We start from the raw sequence: 19,427 nt of genomic DNA, 5'->3' as shown, positions 1-19,427 counted from the left end.
GCAAATGGTTGGAAGTGAGGGGTTTCACCTCCATGGTTGCACCATCACTCTCTTTTTTCATATCATATATAGGAAGCAAAATCACTTTGCCCATGTGAAAACTTATTCCCTTTGACTCCTCAATATTGAAACATCCTCATCTTGGCCATAAATCTTTGTAATTACAGCCTAAAATCCCTTTGTAACCTCCTTATCCTAACGTGGAGCCCCTCTTATTAGTCACTCATATTTCATCCTATTGTGGGATTAAGGGCATAAACAACACATGCAACGCTGTGTTAAGTTGATTTTGTCTTCCATGTAGCTTTCCCTCTATCAAATGACATAGAGATTTTTTTGCATTGGTTATGTTATGGACACTTTGTCATGGAATTTATTGCTAAAGAAACTTCTCTTAAACATGCCTTGCCTAAATCTGTTAATTTGATAACCTCACATATGGGCTTAATAACTATGTTACCATATTCATTGCCTAATGGTGAAAGTCGATAGTCGAATTGTTGTATGTGGTTTGAAATAGATGTAAAATCTGCTAGTTTGAGACATTTGTGACGAATTCGCATTGCAGGACCTTGGATGAATTTGGCATGACTGTGAATGAAATTCGTTTTTGATAATTGAGCCTAGACCGACTTTGACTATCATTGTGCCAATTGAAAATGAATTTCGATTGTAACGTAGTGTTTATAATTTTTTAAAATTATTTCTCTTTGCCATGTAGCCCTAAAGTGACAAGGAATAAGTAAAAAACTTATAATATTATAAAGTTATAGCTTATAAATGAAAACAAATATCTAAAGTTTGCATGATAGACTTAGAACCATTTACATGTTTTGCTCGAAACGAATGACAGTTTATATGAGATTTCATATTTGCATAATGGCACCATTGGAAATGAACAACACAACTGCAGGGATACAAAAAAACACAGTTGGAAATTGCATAGTTGCAGGGATTCACAGTTGGAAGTTGCAAAGATGCAAACAACAGAGTACCAAAGTTGCATCTACAGTTGGAAGTTGCATTTGCACAGTGCAAACTTTGTAGAGTACCAAATTTTCATCTATAACAAATATGTATGCTATGCAATGGCTTGTCATTTAATGTTGCTCGCTCACCGTACTGGCAAAAAATATTGAGAGCTATTAACGAGGCTCCAAAGGGGTTCAAGGGCGCTTATTATGAGACAATACACACAACTTTATTGCATGGAGAGGTGTCTAATGTAGAGGATTCCATATAGCCCATCAAAGATTCGTTGATTGAAAAATTTGTGGCAGTAGTATTTGATGGATGGAAAGATGCGAGAAATTGTACTTTGATGAATGTAATTAGCAATTTCCATAAGAGGTGTGATGTTTCTAAAAGCTGTGGATTGTGAAGGATGGTCCTTTCATTGCAAACATTCTCATCAAAGCCATTGAGCAAGTTGGCCCGTAGAATCTTGTTTAAGTAGTGACTGACAATGCCAATAACTTTAGGGCTGCTAGCCTTTTGGTTGAGGAGCGCTTCAAACACATTTTTTGGACACTTTGTGTTGCACACTCTCTCAACCTAATGCTGCAACAAATTGGCACTAAGATTGAGCGTATAATGTATAAGGGCATTTACTTATTCACCTTCTTATTTGTATAAGTTTTGGTAATAATCAATATCATATCCTTCTCAACATTTGATATTCTATATATATATGGTATTTCATAGAGACATCCTTTCATTAATATTAATTATATTTAATAAGGTAATTATATTATATATTATTATATTAATTATATATGATTATATATTATATACGAATCATTTAAACAATATTATTTTAATATATAACAAAGATATACTTGTTATATACTATTGTCATACAAGTATATATTAATTATCTATAGCATGGCATTTAAATATCTAATTATATATATAGATATATAATAATATATATATATATATATATATATATATATATATATATATATATATATGTATAGTTAATATTTATAATTATATTATTATGATATATAACAATTAATATTTGCATCGTAGTATAATTATAATATTTTTATACATTATTGATTATTTTAATATTATAAACTTTATGTATAATACTTATTTATTATTTAATTTATATGTCAAAATGGGGATATCACAAGCCTCCCCTCTTGAATTTGCTTGTCCTCAAGCAAAATCATTCATAAACAAACTCCTTCATAGATACAAAACACATTTGCATATAAAAGACCTAAAAGATTTATGAGATATACATCTTTAACGAATGAAAACACGAAGCAAACACAAGCTAGTCACATGAATGTATGAAGACACAAAGTATACACAATGCAGACACATTATACATTCTTGATTAACTCTCTACAATCAATTTTCTCACAATGAAGTAGAGTCAAGGAGATAATTTACAGAATATACTTCTTTAGTGTGCTTTTTTTTTTTAATCATGGATCTTGCAAGAACAAGTAATTATTAGCATGCACATGTGTATAATATCTCCAAAGAAAAGATGAGTCATGATAAATTAGTTTTAAACCAATATCCTACCAAGCCCAAGGGCGAAACTTTGGCCCCCTTGGCTTTAATGAAAGGCATCAGTCATCCAATGAGGTGGTCTACTTGGCAAATTCTTAACTGAATTAAGTTGATATGATGTCAAATGTTTCTTAACTTGACCAATCTAAGCTCAAGAGTGAAACTTTGGCTCTCCTGTCCTTGATGAAAATATTCTACCATTCCATCAAGGTAGTCTACTTAGATGTCCATCTTAACATTCTTTTCCCAATCTAAGCCCAAGAGTGAAACTTTGGTCCTCTTGGCCTTGACACAACATTTCAGCATCCATCAATGTGAGCTACTTAGAGGGAGATTTTTTTCTTCTTAAATATCCTACCTAAGCCCAAGAGCGGAACTTTGGCCCTCTCGGCCTTGATGGCAACACTTGACATCCATCAAGGGAGTCTACTTAGGAGGTAATTTGATTCACTAATTATTGTAATTTTTTTTTCTTTACAAAATGCGTACATAAATTATATATATAAATTCATAAAAAGTTTTACCTTTTTTGAAATTTACCCTTTTCTCATTGAATTACCACTAAAATTGTGGCTCATCTAGTTCTTGTTGGTCCTTTGCATCTTCATTACTCTCTTGGATGTGTTCAGGATTATGTTTAGATCTCTTGTTCATCTTTTCCTTTTCTTCCTTATCAAGTGTTGCAATAGGGTCTTACCTTATCTTGTTAAGAAATGATCCAATGTAGTAAACATATGCAATCTTATTATTTTTTATATTTTTTATTTTATATCTTCTCTAGTTCGATATTTTATTCTTCCTCTTTTTCATTTTTTCGTTTGTTCTAATGAACATGTTCTCATTTTTCTCAACTATCTCAAAGAATCAAATATCTTAAGATTGGATCTTGTCATCCTTTAGTTTCAAGGGCAAGATGACTCTTTCCAATCAAGATCTGCTTAATAACACAATATTATTTGCAAAATTTATATTAGTGATAGGTTATATAATGTTGTCAAATAAAATTTGAAGTAACTCAACTTAAAATAGAAATTACAATATCTTCAAACTAAGTAAAGATATATATATTCAATGTAAAATAATTTAGGAAATAGAACTTACTTTATTTAGAGAAATGCGCTTGAAAATCATGTAGGTCATTGCAGACTTTATTGTTTTATTACTTATTCTCCTCCTCGAAGCTTGAGTCAATCGATGAACTCATGCTTCAAATATTGGAATATGGAACACCATGGCATTAACCTCTATTGAGAATATCCTCAAGCTGTTGACTTATCCAACAAAAGAAAGAATTGCCAATAAACATAGGATGATTGGTCTTTTAAAACTATCAAGCCTTCCGTATAGATACTTTGTCTTCGATGATGCTCAACACCTTATTGATGTTTTTGCGTAAAAACGAAATTCCTGTCTTTGTTGTTAAGTGATATTATTACTTACTCGCTGTGATTGGATTTAATTCTCTACAGAATGTCACATTTTATATGGGGATGGATATATTGTTGAAATGTGAAATGTGTGTCTCCATCATTATAATACAACGTAGAGTCTTCATGGAATGAGATTTGGCTTATGTTGTTGTCCTCCTTGTTGACTAGACTTTAATGTTTCTTCCACGTTGAGTGTGGAATCCAACCCCTTCAACATTGCTTTTTCCGCATTAATTGTTCGTTGATTGCTTTTACATTGCAAATTCTTTTCTCCCCTGTTAAATATTATTTGGAACTTAATACCAATGAGGAAAATATTGATCTCCAATTATTAGTCGTTCCCAATTTAATTATTCACATAGCAATATGTGCGATAGGCAATAAGGAAGAAGCTCACATCAATAATAAAAACAGTATCATCAGTCAATGAAATCAATATTATATTTGCCCTTTGTGAAGAACAAATTTGCTCTAGTTGCATTTGAAAGGTCAGGGTTGTAAACCCCTCGATGACTTATGCGGCACAAATACTCACCACTTTGATGGGATCCGCGTTACATGAGTGCTGCTGCAATACCTTGCTAAAGCCAATTCAGGTCCCATAAAAGATCTTCATACACGTTTCGATGCCGTTCTTGACACTCTCCACATTCCATGTCTTATTTGCAAAATGGGATATTCGATGCTACTATTCGTACCTCCTTATTTGAATGTACTTTGGCCAATGTGATTCCGTGATGATCTCCTACCAGGGAAATTTAGGGTTCTCAAAATTCTCTATCATGCTTGCAAAAGAGAAAGATGGGGATCATTGGTACGCTTGATCTAGCTGGAGGTTGTATGGTGGAGTTGCATGAGTCCGATTAGAGGTACTGATGGATGGAAAAATTAGCGTATGTGAGTAGGGCAATGATCTCTCATGCATGATTCCTACTGTACCAATTTCAAACAAATAAAGGGCTCTGATTTGAAATAGTTTGCACAGGAAAATAATATGTAATATCCAAATATCATGTGATTCTTAAGGGAATGAACTTGCAACTCTCCGTCAAATTTGCTTTGTAGATTATGATCTAAAATCTTTTATTATTTACTTTCTTCATCTCCTTAGGTTGGTAGGAACATTTTTGACGGCTTTCCACTGAATACTCTCCATAAGATGGTAGGAAAGATGCTTTGATACCACTTATAATGTCTCGTTTAGGGCATTTACTTATTCACCTTCTTATTTGTATAAGTTTTGATAATAATCAATATCATATCCTTCTCAACGTTTTATATATATATATATATATATGTATATATATATATGGTATTTCATAGAGACATGTCCTTTCATTAATATTAATTATATTTAATAAGGTAATTATATTATATATTATTATATTAATTATATATGATTATATATTATATATGAATCATTCAAACATATTATTTTAATACATAAAAAAGATATAATTGTCATATACTATTGTACAAGTATTATTAATTATCTATAGCATGGCATTTAAATATCTAATTATATATATATATATATGTATAGTTAATCTTTATAATTATATTATTATGATATATAACAATTTATATTTGCATCTAGTATAATTATAATATTTTTATACATTATCGATTATTTTAATATTATGAACTTTATGTATAATACTTACTTATTATTTAATTTATATGTCAAAATGGGGATATGACAGAGTGGTTCCAAAAAATGTATGAAGAGGCATAGGAGACCCAAATGTTTGTCACAAACTGCCATTTGGCTTGTGCGCCATATTTAGACAATTCTCGAAATTGGAGCTCTTGAAGGTAAGTTCTATTGTTTACAATTTAAACTTATTTTAGAAATCTAGTCACTTTAGTTTAGTAAACGTTCTATGTATTTAAATTTTAATTTCAAAATTTTAAGTTATTATTATTTTTTATCTAAAAATAGGTTGCCAAGACCTACTTTGCCTTGAATGCTATTGTTTTGAGATGCCTTGTCAAGGTTAAGGAGGCATTGTCTAGAATGGTGATTAGTGCTAATTGGAGCATATCAAGACAATTTAATAGTACTAAAGCAACTTTTATTAAGGCATTGATACTAGATGACTCTTTGTGGGATCGTGCACCTTTTGAAGTTCATTGAGCCTATATTGAGCATGATTTGAGTCACTAATATGGATAGGCCTTGCTTGGGTGAGGTATATGATGGCATTGACTCCATGATTAAGGATATTAGAAATATCATAAATGAGAAATAGGAAGTTCTTGATGAAAAGTCCTTCAAGGAGCTAAGTCATAGTAGAGAGATGGAACAAAGTTACTACCCCTTTGCATCTACTTGCCTTTGCATTGAGCCTGAGGTTCTATATCCAAGCGGTCCTCGAGAGGAGTACCACTAGAGTTGCCCCATACAAAGATCCTGAAGTTGCTCAAGGGTACAAGGCAGCCCTTCAAAAACTCTTTCTTGAGCACCTATGACTTGCAGTGATGTTTGGATTTAGGATTGTTGTGGTCGAGAAGCTCTCAAAGACAAGAATAATGCTGATGCTCATAAATGGTGGACTTCCATCGACAAATGTACCAACGCTTGCAACCAATTGCCATCAAATTTTTATCACAAGTTCGTTCTTAAATCTTAAGATTCTAATTTCTAAATTCTTGTTAATGAATTTTCAAAACTCCAACTCTCTATTTTCAAAATTGTAAATCTTGATAAGTTGCGAGTTCATCATCATTTGGGAGGATCTAGAGTACATACTCCATCCACTCAATAAAATGCAACCGAATAAACTCTGAGAAGGCAGAGAACTTAGTTTTTGTGCATTCAAACTTGAGATGCACAACACATAGAGAACACTTACAAAATGGGGAGACAAAGCATTGGGGTGTTGAACTAGAGTTTGCGGAGTTGGAAGCCTATTTTGATGCCCTTGCAATGGACGATGGTCATTACGAGATACTTAGCGATTTTTGGAGCTGATCCCGAGGGTGGGCCGGAGGCTGCTAGTGGCACTATCTGTGCTTCCAATCTGCAACAACATAATAATGATTTTTTATCACAATATTGATTAGTAATGTTGACATTAATATTTTTGAACTGACACATTGATATGGTGGTGTATTTTGACATTTTGTTATGTCACTTGAGCTAAATAGTTAAAATATGTGATGGGTTGTTTTGTAAGTTGCTTCAATATAAGAATAGTGTTGTATGAATGTATTTGCTGCAGCATATTTTTACATATAATTTAAAAAAAAAAAAAAAATCTTGTATGGACCAGTCCAAGATGAACACAAACCCAGACCAATTTTTTTTTGAGCGAGTGTTGAACCCTAATCTTGAACCAGCATTTGTACTGGAATCCGAACAGGCAATTTGGTTTATTAATGTCCGCGACAAATTTAACATCAGCCCAAAATCGTTCATCAAGGACCATACCCCTTCAACTATGATATCCTTCAACTATGATATCTAATGTAGATTGTCTCCAGGTTGCCAATGGACCATTAATAATAGTAGAACACAGCTCTTTTGACTTGACAAAGGCAGTCAATAAGAATATGGTAAGAAGCAAAACATGTATCAACAGGGTTGAGAAGTTCCGCCTTGGCAAACTTCTAATAAATGTCTTTGTGTGTGGTGATGGTTACATATGAAAATTTGAATATTTCTACCTTTCTCTATAAGATTTGAAATCAATTGGAACTTGTCAATATCTTTGAGTGCATTATCCAATGAATGCACAAAACATGGTGTGAAAAATATATGGCTGTACCCTTTTTGCAACAACATGCTTATTTCTTTACAAACAGGGCAAGCATTAGTAACAACTTGGACCACCTTAATTCTGTCACACAGTTTATCATTAAAAAATTCTGCATTTTTTTGCTTTGAACAATTTATTGCCTTAACAAACCTGACCTTTTTCTATATGTTACTACGATATTAAGTAGTGGATGATTTCTAGCATCTGTCCACCCATCAATTGCAATACTGCTTCCCTTTCTCGTACACTCATTGGTGTACTTTGTTGATTGTTCCACTAATTGAGTATCTTCTTATCATTTAGAGTGATGCAAAGCTTTTCATACCTATGTGGTTCATAGCCTCCTGGTGTATTGCTAATAGCTTGGACCATCTCCAAGTAGAAGGGTGGGCGAGCATCATTATGTGGTATTCCAGTTGCATAAAGGAATCATGCAATTCCTGCAGCAACTCCTCCTCAACCTTGCACATCGAACAATCTTTCAACGGTGTTTGAGTTGCTAATGCATGGTCTCTTGCGAGAATATTCTACTGTTATATCTCTAGAATACACATCCACCACCAATTCTCTGTTTTGACCTTTAGCTGCAGTAGTTTCCCTTGTTGTTGAAGCATGAAAGCTCCCATTAGCAACTTAACCACTAGCCCTTACTTGAAAAGCATCACATCGCTCTCCCTCATTTGTACAGTCTTGTAGAATTCTACGGACTTCTAAAATTTTATAGTCTTGTAGAATTCTACAAACTTCTAAAATTTTATAGTGAGCTTTTACATACTTCTACAATTCTACAGAATAGAGACTTATAAAATTTTACATACTCCTGTAATGCTACAAGCATTGTTGTTGCTCTTGCAATTTTCTAACGCATATTTTGATGGTTAAAAACCTAAAGACCAACCTCTCAGTTGCACATAGTTAATGCAAAGCTTTCTGTATGGTACCGAAAATCCTTTCTTTTCTTCTTCATGTGCCATTTTCTTCCTCCTTATGTTGTCTTCCATTCTTCCATCACTTTTTTGGGCTTTTGCCAGTGTGTTTTCTTTTTGCGATATGTTTTGTGTTTTTTGTTGAAGATGCTGGAAGATGGCTGCAGACTTTGGCAGAGCTTCTACTGGAGGGACGTCCCTCACCACGTCCTGGGTATGGGAGGCTCATCCCAGGGGGCTGGAGATGCATCTCCCTGCTACCTTGGTAAAAATCAAATCCTGTGTTTATCAAGTAATTCTCACTCCATATAAGGGGAAATATACAAGCCGAAAGAAAATGTAAAAGTAGGATCTTGGAAGTGGAGGATTCTGAAACAAAATTTCTCAGCCAACCATAATAGTAACTAATTGTAGAATAGAAATGAAACAACACACCTGAAATATAATGATTTTAATTGCTAAGAATAGTCTATTTGAATCCTCTGAAATCAGAAAATTACAAATGATTATGGGCTGTATTCAGACACTAGTTTAGAGTTAGATTTTACAGTGGTGGTCTCCTACAGCTATCTGTTTATCAGAAATCCTGTGAAACTATTGCCTCTGTCCTTGCTCAACACTACAGACCATTACTCCAACCTTGCACTTTGTTCTGCTCTCTCTGCTTACCGAGACATTCCTACATAGGTTTAATAGCTGCAGTGCTTGACAGCTGCAGCCTAGTTTCAGAAAGTTAAAACGATCAAAGCAAGGTGCAGTGCCAGTCTGTATTGGGAAATGCTCATTCATAACGTCACTTGCCAAGTTTGTAACAGCTGTATACCAGACACCTGCCTTATCCCTGTTTCAGCATTGATCTATTTATTCTGCCCCACCGTTTAGAGTCTACCAAAGTCAATGTGTTACTTGCCACTTGCTTATCAAATTCAACAAGTGTGGGCAACTTCAAATTGTTTGGATTCAGTCCTGTGATTGTAGTGACTTGGATTTGGCCAGGAACTATTGAAAGGACCCACAAGGGACCTGAGATGCCTGGGGAGACCCTGGATGAACCTGGACCCTTGGGGACAGGGTCTTGTATTGACCTTGTCCGCCTAGTGCTCCTGTGATAGTAGTGACCTGGGTCACTCTTGGGTGAATGCAGGGGGACCCTGGAGCAACCTGTGCTGCTCTTGGGTGAACCTAGGGGGACCTTAGGGCAGCCCAAATGAAAAACAGGAAAAAACATTTTTACTTTATCAGATATATAATTTCTCCCTTTTGATAAAATTGTGAAAATCACATGTTCCATGAAGGCTTGTCTGGCTTCAGAGGCCCTAATTGGTGCTGCCCTTGGACCCTGTTGGGGGTGTTGCCCCCAGACCCCATGAGGGGTGCTGCCCTTCAGCCCCACTGCTGTTATTGCATGTTCCATTAAGGGTTGTGTTGTTTTAGAGGTCTTAGTTTGGGCTGCCCCAGACCCCACAAGGGGTGCTGCCCCAGTCCCATTGGTTTTATTGCAATGCATAACTTTTGTTTTTGGAGATCCTATGTGCTTGTTATCATAGATTTTGTTTAGCTAATTGGGATTTTTCTTCCTTTTTGTAATGACGGGGAAAGTATTTGTAACATTTTCAAATATATAATAAAACAAAGTATTTATAATTTTTTTCTAATTTTGAACTTTCCAAATTATTGTTATGTACAATCAAATTATTTTTCAAGTTTTTTATCTAAATGATACATGATTTGCAACTCTTCTGTAGGTTGGCTTTCTGTACCTGCGCTATGTTGCAGATCCCAAGACATTGTGGAGTTGGTTTGAGCCATACATTAAAGATGAGGAGGTATGTTTGTTCTTCACATTTTTGTTTTCCTTCTCATGAAGATGATAAAATGCTGATGCATATAATGATAATCTATGGCCTGACAGTTTTGTAAGTAATTTACTTTTGATCAGATATTCAATATCAATCTTCAGGAAAGAGATACATCTCATTTCTTACATGCTTTCTCTCTGTTAGCTATACTGGAAAGTTCCCAAAAATTTATTTTGAAAGGCATACACCATGTGCTTTCCATATTTCTCCTAGTTACTTTCCCCAACACATGAATTTAAAATAGTTATTCCAAACTGTGTAACTTTTGATTGATCTCCCCCTTAGTAGTTTTTCTGTGAACGTTATATGAAATTCCCTTAGATATCATTTTCTGTTAATTTCGTGTTAACATATAGGAGCCAACTTATACATGTAAATGTAGCAAGAGGAAAGACAAGGTAGGTTGGCCCTTGATCTTTTTAGTCATGTCTCACTTTGTGGTTTAGGGCTTGGGTGTCTGCATCTTATCACCTTCAGGACCCTTAACAGGATTTAATGCTGAGCAGTCATATATTGTTTGTAGAACCTACAGTATATCTATATACTATATATATGAGCCTGTAAAGCTTGTTCATTGGCAAACATATTGTATTTGCACAGCTCAAATATCCAATTCATTAATTTTTATGATTATCTGATTCAACCCCTTTATGAGAATGAAAGAGTTGGTCAAAATTATTAGAGCTTTGTTGTTGGAACTCAATTTGTTTGAATGCTTGCACCTCTTGCAAGCTCCTTTATGATTTTCTAGTCTTCCGAGCTCCATAATACCTGCTTTGGGAAGATGCAGATTCAGAAACTGTCTTTCTAGATATGAGTTTGTGTCTTTCTTAAGTGAGGCCAGGTCTTTGCTGTGTCTTACTCACTGTGCTTGCACTTTGTTGACAAGTTCAGGTGTCAATTATAAAGCTATAACGCCTCTGTACAAAGTAGTGTGTGTGTTGAAGTAAACAATAAGCCAAAAATAAATGGTGATTTGTCACAAACATCCAAGTCTCCTCACCCTCTCCCTAAATTTGTTCCACACAATTTACTTGGGTGCCAATTGCGTGCATCACCGAATTTAGTGAATACACGATCATGGTTCCCAAAAGATGTGATCACATCTAGCTTCTACCAAAACACCTACAGCCCTGCAAACTTTGCATTATCCGTAATTACTTGGACAACATTTTCACTACCCACCGCCTCTAAGGAATTAATGACAATCCGGGAAATAATCTCTGCATCTTTTACTTTCCCCTTACAGTCAACTGCCTTCAAAAACACTCTCCCCTTGGGGGACACAACAAGAACTTTGATCAAGTGACAGTTTTTGCAATCTTTCCAACCATCAGAGACAAGAGATACACTTGCTTGGACCCAAGAATCTCTAATTGGTTTTAAGCGGGCCTCTATATTTTTCCACTCTTTATGCAATAAGGTGGTGCACACCTTTTCAAATCCAGGACATGCTGTAGTTTTTATGTGAACTGTTATATGATATCCTCTTAGATATCCTTTTCTGTTAGTTTCTTGTTAACATATAAGAGCCAACTGCTACATGTAAATGCAGCAAGAGGACTGGAAAGACAAGGTAGGTTGGTCCTTGATCTTTAAGTCATGTCTCACTTAGTGGTTTAGGGCTTGGGTATCTGCATCTTATCACCTTGAGAACCCTTAACAGGATTTAATGCTGAGAAGCCATTAATGGTTTGTAGAACCTACAATATAGCTATATACTACATAGCCTGTAAAGCTTGTTCACTGGCAAAAATATTATATTTGCACCATTCAAATCTCTAATTCAATAATTTTTATTTGATTCGATTCTTTTAATGAGAACAAAATCCTTTTCTGTCAATTTTGTGTTAACATATAAGAGCCAACTGCTACATGTAAATGCGGCAAGAGGACTGGAAAGATAAGGTAGGTTGGCCCTTGATCTTTAAGTCATGTCTTACTTAGTGGTTTAGGGCTTGGGTGTCCGCATCTTATCACCTTGAGTACCCTTAACAGGATTTAATGCTGAGCAGTCATTAATGTTTTGTAGAACCTATAATATAGCTAGCTATATACTACATAGCCTGTAAAGCTTGTTCATTGGCAAACATATTGTATTTGCACCATTCAAATCTCTAATTCATTAATTTTTATTTGATTCGATCCCTGTATGAGAATGAAAGAGATGATCAAAATTATTAGAGATTGGTTGTTGGAACTCAATTTGTTCGGGTGCCTGCACCTCTTGCAAGCTCCTTTATGATTTTTTAGTCTTTTGTGCGCCATAATACCTGCTTTGGGAAGATGCAGATTCAGAAACTGTTTTTCTAGATATTAGTTTGCGTCTTTCTTAAGCGAGGCCACGTTTTTGGTGCGTCTTCTTCACTGTGGGTGCACTTTGTTGACAAGTTTAGGTGTCAATTATCCAGTTATAATGCTTCCATGGAAAGTAGTGTGTGTGTTGAAGTAAACAGTTAGCCAAAAATAAATGGTGATATGTCACAAATTGCTTGTGACATATGGTGATTTGTCAAAAACATCTGAATCTCCCGCCCTCCCCATAAATTTGTTTCACCCAGTCTACTTGGGTGCCGATTGCTTGCATCACCAAATTAAGCGAATGTACAATGCATGGTGTCCAAAAGATGTGATCACATCTATCTTCTACCAAAGAACCTACAACTCTACAAACTTTTGCATTATCCATAATAACCTGGACAAAATCATCACTACCCACTGCTTCTAAGGAATCAATGAGAATCCGGAAAATAAACTCTGCATCTTTTACTCCCCCTCATAGTCGACCGCCTTCAAAAACATTGTCCCCTTGGGGGACACAACAATAACATTAATCAAGGGACAGTTTTTGCAATCTTTCCATCCATCAGAGACAATAGATACACTTGCTTGAACCCAATAATCTCTAATTGGTTTTAATTGGGCCTCTATATTTTTTCCTCTTTTTATGCAATAAGGTGTTGCACACCATTTCAAATGCAGGACCTTGTTAACTAAAAGATGCATTATTTATTGTTGTCACCATCTCCCTTCAATAGGGTGACCACACTGAGTTGAATGGAAGACCATATAGAGACACCATGCAATCTTTTCATCAGTAATATTTCTTGCCTCATTTTAAAATGCTTTGATCTAGTGGGTGTCCCTTGCGGGTGGTGACTTGTGGTTCATTTACATCTTCATCCTCCCTAGAAGGCATGGACAAGAAGGGATGTCTAGAGGCTGGTTGAGTGGGTCATGGTGATGTTGGTTTTCTTTCCTAGAACTCTAACGACTTTGTTTTCCTTTTGCAACTAATTTATCTGCATCTTCTTTTCTTTAATGAATTCTACTATTTGTACAAGTGGCAGCCCCTTCTTATCTCCCCATGGTGGACCTTTAGACATATTAATCCCTTTACTTCCAGGGCCCATAAAATGAAGTTTTATTTGGTAGTAGGAGCATCTATATTATGAGTTGTAAAAATTACATTTACATACAAACCCCCCACTTCTACGACATTGAGAAATTATTGTAGTGTATTTCCATAGAGGAGACCCTTAATCATTTTTTTAATTTTTGAGAACCACCGTTTGAGCTTTGATTACTCATTGTTGCAATCTATAACAAAAATGGAAAAAAATAAATTTGAAAACTTCTACAAGAACTTGAAAAAAACTTAAAACTGTTCAAAAACTTGAAATGATCTATCAAAAATTAAAGAATATGGTTGAAATGCATACCTTAAACAGTTAAATCTGCTCTTTGGAAGATATTTGCACTCCACAATCGATCTCCTTTGAATACAATCACCTCACTTCAAACTTGCAAGATGGAGAGAGCCGAATGAAAGAGCAAATGTGAAATTAAATGTGTTTGGAGGCTCCTTAATAGGGTCATTTTAGGTTTTGGAGGAAAAATAATAATAAATAAATGTTTTTTAGTACATTTTGGGCCCAAGTTTTCACTTTATAGCTGCGGGTCCTAGGCAGTCTTGGGTCTACATTGGGTACCCTTGGGTCCATGGTGGTTCAGACCAGACAACCCACAGGTCCAAAAGTAGATCCTGCAAGGACCAAACAAAAACCATGTTAGGAACCCGAATCTGGTTTGCACCCTGGCCCAGTCTGAGGGTCTAGGGTGTGGTCTCGGTAACATAGGGTAAAAGTGTTCCTCTATGATTTGTAATACTTGGGCTAAAATTTCCTTTGGATTATTTATTTCAATGGAAATCAATGATCTTGAATAAATTTTAAGTCCCATTAGAATTTAAAAAATTGTCAGTTCATTTATCACACCTGATACATGATAGCAACTTAATATTATAGTATCTATCTGTTGAACTTATCAAAGATTTCCACATTTAGCACAATAGTTTCCTATAGGACTTCTATTGTTTTTCTAATGGAAGTTTTCTCCATGGTGATTTATGAATTTCTTGTTTTTTTGAAGATTCGCCAAACTCCAAAACATTGATAGCAACTTAATATTATAGTATCTATCTGTTGAACTTATCAAAGATTTCCACATTTAGCACAATAATTTCCTATAGGAATTCTATTGTTTTTCTAATGGAAGTTTTCTCCATCATGATTTATGAATTTCTTGTCTTTTTGAAGATTTGCCAAACTCCAAAAAAATTGTGATTTAAAAATAATAGTCAATGAGAATAAATTTCTTTTTTCAAAAAAAATTAGAGATTCATCAATATAAATTTAAGTTTTTGATAGGAAAATGAAATATTTGCCAATATTTTGCATCTTTTTTTGGGAAGGTTTCATTAAAGTCATCCTTGCTCAGTTCCATACAATTCATGTCCCTGTGCATGCATGTTGAAGGACCCGATAAACCAAACAGAAATGGCAAGATGCAGTTCAATACAATTCGAGTAGTGTGTGTTGAAGTAAACAACAGGCCAAAAATAAATGGCAGGACACATTACCATACAATTTGTGTGTGTCTATGTTGTAGTAAATAATAAGCCAAAAATAAATGACATGACACAGATCCATACAATTCGTGCCTGCCCATGTGTGTTGAAGTAAACAATAAGCCTAAAATAAATGGCAGGACACAGTTCTACATAATTCGTGTGTTGAAGCAAACAATAAGCCAAAAATAAATGGCAGGACACAGTTCCATATAATTTGTGTGTGTTGAAGTAAACAATAAGCCAAAAATAAATGGCAGGATACAGTTCCATACAATTTGTGTGTGTGTGTGTGTGTGGTGTGTGTGTTGAAGTAAATAAGCCAAAAATAAATGGCGAGACACAGTTCCATACAATTCAAGTGTATTATGTCAGAAAAATATGGCCCACTTTGTGTACTTTGTCTTCGACGTTCAACAATTACCAGTACTCTAAGATGGGAAGGTAAGAAATTTATAGTACATAATAAAACTTGGCTTGCTTGGCGTACTAACTCTTCAAAACTCTCTGATTACAGATCTTGAAGATGTGAAGGAGCAAATCCATTTTCAGCATGTTACAATAGTCACTCTTTTGTCAAGTATAGCATAATGTTTCTTGGGATGTTTATCTGGGTTTTGAGGTGACATTCCCAATGTCCTGGATATTCCAGGGACTTGGATAAAGTGTCCACCTTTTCATGACCAAATTTAAGCCCATAAAAGGCTAAAAGGAGGGAGGGTTGTCATTTCTAAACTCAAAAAAATGCATATAGCTTTTAAAAATTGAGGTGATTTAGGTATGTTAATTTATTTTAATATCTGCCTCTCACCACCCCCAATATCTGGCAAAATAACTTACTGTCCCCAAAACTATGACTGATGCCTTTGCTTCGACTCCCATCCTCCCCCTTTTGAAACTTGAGAAACATTAACCCAGAATAGATCAACCCAACTTCCATCCATTGACTTGCCAAGTGCCGTGTTTAAATGTTCTGCATGGTTTATGGTACCTTTGCTGAAATGCCTTATCTTGGGTACCATGTTTCCAGACCATGTCAAAGTTATTAAATTGTATGGCGAAGTTACTGTCCTTACAGTCCCAAGCGGTCAGTGTTGACTTCCTAGTGCAATTGATGGGAGATGCAAACAACTGAAACTTTTATTGCACCATTGTATCCTTTTAGAAAAGTATGCAAAAGAAAAGGGTTCTCAATCTATCGTGTCTCCATGATAAACTTGTGATATCTGCAATATTTAAGTCTCTTAGAAGGTGTACATTTAAGCCTTTTTCAAGGTGTTGCAGCCACACATAAAAAATGATTTCCCACATGCTCCACAAAAGGTCTCAAACTTGGTAGTTTTCCACATTGAAATCAAATAGCATTTGGCAATGCTGCCAGCATTGCACAATCTCATGAAGGAGCTCAATCATGGTAATTGATTTGTTTTCCCAAGCATCCTCTTGCATCAGTTGTACTTGGACCATTGTAATTTTTTTCAGAGTATATATTCCATCTCCTTGGATATGCTCTTGTGCTCCACAGCTTTTTGTTTCCAGTAATTGGTCAAAAGTTTGCTACATTGTCAACTTCCACATGCAAACATTTCTGATATTTCGATGAGACTGTAGGGTTGTTTGTAATGCATCTCACATTCGTCTCAAAAAATGACTTTATCTCCTTTTCTCTTTCGTTGCTGTATAGTTGTAGCTTGATTCTGTATTTAATTAAAATCAGCAGCCACTTTCGTTGCTGTATAGATGTAGCTTGATTCTGTATTTGATTAAAATCAGCAGCCTAAGAAGGGGTCCGACCCTTACACAACCACATCCTGAAGCTGTCAAAGAAAAAAACACATTAGCAGGGGTGCTGGCTTTTACAAGTAGAGGCAGTCAACAGCTCACTATCAACATACTAACAGTAAAGGTGCTGACAGATACAATAATACAAAACACAAGCAACACACTAGCATAAAGGCTAGTAGCCCTCCTTAAGAGTGGGAGGGCAACTCACATTCATGGAGAAAAGTGTGAGTTTAAGGAACTATTTTTCTGTGTCGTTGGCCGACCGTCCAGGTGATACTGTCCTTAAGATCTCACCTCAAGGAGCAACTAATGAAACTCTCTTTGGACAAATGTCAACAGAAGGGTCAGAGTGCTGAGAAAGCTATGCACTGTCGAAGAAGGATCATTAGGTCCAATGGGGGCAGCACCAATAGGAGTAAGAGTGGTATTCTCATGTACGACCCAATTTAAAAAGCAGGAGCATCACGTAGATTTGTAGTGGACGGTTATATATAGGGAAAATCCAAAAATTTAAAATACATAGGGAAATTTGCATATATACATTACATTCATATGAAGACATGGAAAAACCATGCCATTAAAACATCATAGAACCTTAACATACATCATTTCAATAATCAAATTCAATGCTCAATATGCTTATAATGCATCCATTGATACCCCCCCACCTCTTGGAAGTTGTTCAAGCATTGTAGCATGTCTCCATAAAGGACATACTTTATTAATTTTATATTTCTGGTTTATCCCTACACCCATTGAACTTGAACTAGTGGCCATTCTTGCAATTTGATTTTGCTATTATAAGAAATTACACACCTTTGTGCAAGCTATTTGGTAGTACTCACTCAATCCCCTTGGGAAAAAATACTGCCTTTCATAATGCCAAAATGAGACGAGAGAGTAGAGGTCAAAGTTGAGTTCAAGTGTTTTGCTTTAGAGCAAAATGATGGTATATGGGCAGTTTTAGGGTTTTTTGTCAAGTATTTGAGCACATTTTTAAGCGAGTGCTTGTGGGTACCTTGTGTTTCTACTTTGTGTTTTCTCCCCTTGTGTTTGAACAGACCTAGTCTGGATGTGTTGGAATGGGCGGGCCTGCTCTGCAACATAGCCATACTTAGGCTCTCTAGCACTTAGGTGGTCATATGATTCTCATAATGATTGCTGACACCTTTTTAAGTGAGTGCTTTTGGGTACCTTGTGTTTTCTCCCCACTTATGCCCTAGGTGCCTTTGGTATGTTGTGGGTATATGAGGGCGCACACACACAAGATGGTCCACCTGGGGTTCACCCGAGCATGGCCTGGGCATCTTGAACAAACCTAGTCTGGATGTGCTGGAATGGGCGGGCCTGCCCTGCAACATAGCCATACTTTGGCTCTCTAGCACTTAGGTGGTCATATGATTCTCACAACGATTGCTGACTTCATGTATCACATATTTGTGTCTGATATAAACACATATGCCAATTGTTGAGCTACATATAGTTTTTCTAGATGAGATTTATATTATATGTATATTAAATTTACGGTAATAGTACATTCAAAATGGGGTACAAATTAAAATTGTGTTGTTTTCCATTATCTATATATGTATGTGACAATATTGGCCATCCTGTATATTATGTTAAAAAAGTAATTTATGGTCTTTTCTTCCTATAAATTGGAGGACTTACATCTTCAGAGAAAATGGTATTGTACTTCTAAACTTAATGAATTGCAATTGTTTTTGCCGCTTTCTGCCCCATTTCATGGTTTGTGCAGCTTTCTGCCCTATCAATGATAGCTTCTTTAATGATAAAAACACGTCATTCCAATTTAGCTTTAAGCTAACTGTTTAACAACTATGCTGATGCTCAAAAATTTCTCTCAATAGGCAATAAAACTTTACTGTGTACATTTTTTGTTGACTGGATTTGCTAAATGGGATTGACCCGATTGGCAATGAAGGTGAAAATAAGGCAGTAGAAAAGTTGAGTGAAAAGATATAGAATTGTGCATTGCTGTCAGGTGATTGTATATCTTTTAGAAATGACAAGTTTAGATATTCTAGAGACTAGAAGTAACAAGTCAAGTTACTAGTAGATGTTTTTATCTGTTAATCAGCAGTACACTTTGTGCACTGTCTTATGCGTTTCTTCACGCCTGTTTATGTGTTATGTTGTAAAGTTTTATTAAATATTCTTCAGTAAATGTGTTACGTTAATAATTTTAGTAAATCATTTTTCTT

The 19,427-nt window shown here is 35.4% G+C and overlaps 1 protein-coding gene across 4 annotated transcripts in view; it reads left to right on the top strand.

The window, feature by feature from the left end:
- The window catches only part of ATSRL1 (PRP38 family protein), a 41,044-nt gene that overhangs the window by 15,853 nt on the left and 5,764 nt on the right, over positions 1–19,427 (top strand). For all 4 annotated transcript variants that reach the window (XM_089791502.1, XM_089791501.1, XM_089791503.1 and 1 more), the window contains one exon: positions 10,395–10,475. In XM_089791502.1, the coding sequence (XP_089647628.1) occupies positions 10,395–10,475 (81 nt within the window). The remainder of the gene's footprint in view (positions 1–10,394; positions 10,476–19,427) is intronic.

This window comes from Cupressus sempervirens, chromosome 7 (assembly GCF_028749045.1).
Source record: "Cupressus sempervirens isolate cs-2001-9-10 chromosome 7, ASM2874904v1, whole genome shotgun sequence".
In the NCBI taxonomy this organism is placed as follows: domain Eukaryota; kingdom Viridiplantae; phylum Streptophyta; class Pinopsida; order Cupressales; family Cupressaceae; genus Cupressus; species Cupressus sempervirens.
Note: the sequence above shows the minus strand (reverse complement) of the source record. Positions and strands in the feature narration are given on the sequence as shown.